The 3,991-nt window shown below is 46.7% G+C and overlaps 1 protein-coding gene across 1 annotated transcript in view; it reads left to right on the top strand.

Annotated features, from left to right (window-relative positions):
* The window catches only part of NUP50 (nucleoporin 50kDa), a 24,924-nt gene extending 21,564 nt beyond the window's left edge, over window positions 1-3,360 (top strand). The window contains exons 5-7 of the mRNA XM_006866835.1: window positions 856-937; window positions 2,059-2,177; window positions 3,158-3,360. Coding sequence (XP_006866897.1) covers window positions 856-937; window positions 2,059-2,177; window positions 3,158-3,360 — 404 coding nt within the window. The remainder of the gene's footprint in view (window positions 1-855; window positions 938-2,058; window positions 2,178-3,157) is intronic.
* Window positions 3,361-3,991: the final 631 nt, after the last annotated feature.

Here is a 3,991-nt window from a genome sequence, read left to right as displayed (position 1 = left end):
GTGATTTTCTTTTGGGGTCTATCCTTCCTGGGGTTCGTTGAGCTTCTTAAATGTTTATCTTTTCACTTTTCAGGATGTTGGAAAATTTTTCTTCCAGCAGTTCTTCAACTATTTCCTCTGTGGACTTGTGGGATTCTTCTCGTTCTGGAATGCTGATGATTCTTAAGTTATCCCTCTTCATGTTGTCCAACATGAATCTTAGACCTTCAGATTTTGTTTAATCCTTTTTTCTGTTTGCTCTTCTATCTTAGTGGTATTGAGAGACTTGTCTTCTGGCTCACTGGTTCTGTCTTCCATCTCATCTATTCTACTCATTTGCCCTTTCAGAGTATTGTCTGTTTCTGATATTCTATTATTGATCATTTGGACCTCTTTCTGTAGGGTTTGAATTGAATCCAGTGCTATATCTATCTTATTTGATTGTTCCTATAGCACTTGCCTGACTTTTTCCTTACTTTTCTCAACTCCATTCTAAAGTGTTTTGAAACATTTTATAATCATTTTTCTGAATTCCTTCTCAGGCATTTCCAAGGCCCTCCCTCCTTCCATGTTGTTTGTATGCTGAGCAGAGCGTGGATTTTTTTTTTTTTTAACTCCAAGACTTTAGGCACGATTAGAAAGTATTTAGAATGAGAAGGATATAACCATGAAAAATGATCCTTATTTTCACAAAATAAAATCCAGAGCAGGGTCTCTTGCTCTCTCCACGCTTTTGAGGTTTGTGTTTTTAAAGGCACCGTGCCCACTGACACTGAGTTTGTGGCTGTGGTACATAGGTAGTAAAGCAGCTTCTCGGGTCATGTGTGCAAACTCAGGACTGACCTCTCTGCATCCGTGTTGCTTGTTTTTCTGAAGGTGGAGACGAAGAAGAAAGTGACGAGCCCCCCAAAGCAGTTGTCACTGAAGTAAAGGAAGATGACGCTTTTTACTCCAAAAAGTAAGTCAGACGCACAACGTCGCCTCTGGGAGATGTGTCCCAGGCCTAACCCTTGGCTCCCAGCAAGCATCATCTTGAGAGCCTTAGCAAAGCACAGGCTACACCTGCTCTCTGAGGAATTGGGTTGGAAGAATTTCTGGCCTGCTTTTTTTTTTTTTTTAACAACAACAAAAAAACTAGTTCAAGAAAGTGGCTGCTTGGCGTGTCTTCCTCTGCTCTGTTAGGTTTCAGACTCTGCTGCTTTCTGTAGAGAGCCCAGGCGGGTTCTGAGTGGTCACGCGCCCACTCTGAAATGAGACCAAGTGTCCCTGCCACTTCAGGTGCTTCGCAGAGGTGTTTTTTCTAATGTAGACGTTTTCAGAATTAGGGACTAGCTGTGTCCCATCTCCTATGGCATTCCCAAGTGTTTTTATTTCTTGGAATTTTTTAAATGGGTTAGCCATTGCCTTTGACACGGACGACGTGATGGGATAGCCTGACCGGAAGCTCTTTTCTGATCAGAATGCATCAGAGGCACAGACAGTGATTGGGTGAGGTTTGGTGTGATGAATGCCCTGAGAGAGCTGGATGTGAGTGCCCAAGGTGGAAGGGATGCTGAGGGAGACAAGTGCTCCCTCCTGGTCTCAGGTACTGATTGATTCTGAGCTCTGTGCACCTATTTAGGGTTCCTGTCCCTCTCATGTTGTTGTGAAGTGCCTTCGAGTTGGTTCTGATTCACAGCAACCCTGTACAGGGTTTCCCAGGAGTCGCTGGTGAGTTTGAACTGCCGCCTTGCAGTTTAAACCTTGTAGTGCTTATCCTCCCGTGCTACACCAGAGCCCCTGTTCCCTGTATAGACAGACCTGTCTGTTGTGTGACTGGGGTCCCGGCGTGGTGCTGTAGGATAAGCACTGAACTGAAACACCACACTCCTCGGAAACCCTGCAACAGGGTTCACAGTAACATTGCTGTGACTGAACAGTGGTCGGGGGTGGGAGGGAGTGCATTTACAGAGCTTGAAGGGTGACAGGGAGCCATAGTCTCACAGTTAATACAGGTTTTCCCACCCAAGTGTGAATGATGTCGTGGGCAGACTGTAGTTGAGAGCCTGCCTTCTTACCTCTGTTGTTTTTGCTCCATAGGTGCAAACTATTTTACAAGAAAGACAATGAATTTAAAGAGAAGGGTGTTGGTACTCTACATCTGAAACCCACAGCAAATCAGAAGACACAGCTGCTAGTACGGGCAGACACCAACTTAGGTGGGTGACATCTTCCCCCCTCCCCTGCACAAGATGACCCCAGCTCCAGACTGAGTGAGCTGTTGGGGCATGGGGTCGGGCTCACATGTACCCTGCTTGATGGGACTAGTTCTGTGTTTATAGATTTCTTTATAGACTTTGTTTTCAGAGCCTGCCTCATGGTGTGTAAGAAAATGTGGATCATGTTGAAAGGTGTAGCTAAAATGGTTTAAATGTCTCCATTTGTTAAGAATGTGCCCGAGAAGCAGTAGGTAGATTCAGTGGTTTGTTAATAAGCTCATGTACTGGTCACTATATAGCAGTGTCCGTTTGAATAGAGCATTGTCACTCTTGCCTATTCGCCCCACGTGGCACCACCCTTAAAGACTCATCCTCTGGACTTTGAGCTCAGGACATTGCTGTAACAGGTGACAGAAGGTACAGCTGATCTCTCGGTCGTGCTGTTGGTGCCGGGACTGCAGCATGTGGCAAGTGTATGGTGCCTGTCTGTTACCTGGTGGAGTCCAGGCCACACTAGCTTCTGCTCCTCAAAAACAGGCCTGTGCTGTGTTTGCAGCAGGTGGAATATTCTGGAAGAGGGTGTCCCCTCTGTAGGATGTTACTGTGGATGGAGGAGGCAGTTGGGGTGAGGGGCAGAAAGACCACAGCGGAGTCGACAACGATGTCACCCTCATGGGTGCACCACACTAACAGCCACGTCCTAGCACCGGGTTCTCTCCCGCGTGCCTGGACCCCACTTTAAAACCCAATAAGCACTAGGTCAGTGGTTCCAGCCCACTAGCCAGTCCGCAGGAAAAAGAAGGGGCTTTCTGCTCCTTCAAAGATTTGCAGCCTCGGAACCCTTCCGTTGTGAGTTAGAACCTGCTTGATGCCACTTAATGACAGCAGTAGATGACGCCTCGGGTAAGCCTGTCATATACTAAAGACTCCTTTCGGGAGCTGTAGTGTATAATTTTTGTCTTTTCTTGCCTTAAACGCAGGCAACATACTGCTGAATGTTCTGATTCCACCCAATATGCCATGCTCCCGGACCGGAAAGAACAACGTACTTATTGTATGTGTTCCAAATCCGCCCATCGATGAGAAGAATGCCTCCACCCCCGCTACCATGTTGATCCGGGTCAAAACCAGTGAGGATGCCAACGAGCTGCACAAGATTCTGCTGGAGAGGAAGGAGGCCTGAGGCCGCCTGGGCCAGGCCGGCTGCTTCGACTTTCTCCTCTGCGCTGACATTCTGAGAACTTACAGACAACAGAAAATGAATATGGCCAATAAAACCTTTGAATGTTAAGTGTCAAGAAACTGTATTCTCCCTTCTTAAGAACTGTGGACCATGTATGTGGATGAAAATTTTGGAAGATTTTAAAAATTCATTTGTTTCTTAAACTAATCATAAGTGATTTCTTCATGGACTGCAATCAGGGTAGCTATAACATTTCCCAAAGGCTTTCGTGGCAGCTCCCGGGGTTTTAGGTCTGTGGCCACCACCCTCCTGGCTGACCAGGCTCAGAGAGAAGCCAGCCATGTCCACTCCCCTGGGGGCCTCTTCCGCGATGGCAGCACCGTACCAAATGACAGAGCTAGGTGTGCTGTGCTTTGTTCAGTAAGATTTCTTTTCAAGCTATTTAATCTTTTATTTGCAAACAGTGGCCTTTGAACCCTGTGGCTGCTTTTTCCTCTGAAAAGCCAGGAGCAGCTTGTTGGAGGTGTCCCTCCAAAACCAACTGAGGTCAAAGGAGATTGTCAGAAGTAGGTTTTAAAAGCACAAAGTTGCCAGCGAGTGGCTTCTAGACTATGGAGAGGGAACGCTTATG

The sequence above is a fragment of the Chrysochloris asiatica genome, unplaced genomic scaffold, assembly GCF_000296735.1.
Source record: "Chrysochloris asiatica unplaced genomic scaffold, ChrAsi1.0 scaffold00097, whole genome shotgun sequence".
Taxonomy (NCBI): Eukaryota; Metazoa; Chordata; class Mammalia; order Afrosoricida; family Chrysochloridae; genus Chrysochloris; species Chrysochloris asiatica.
Note: the sequence above shows the minus strand (reverse complement) of the source record. Positions and strands in the feature narration are given on the sequence as shown.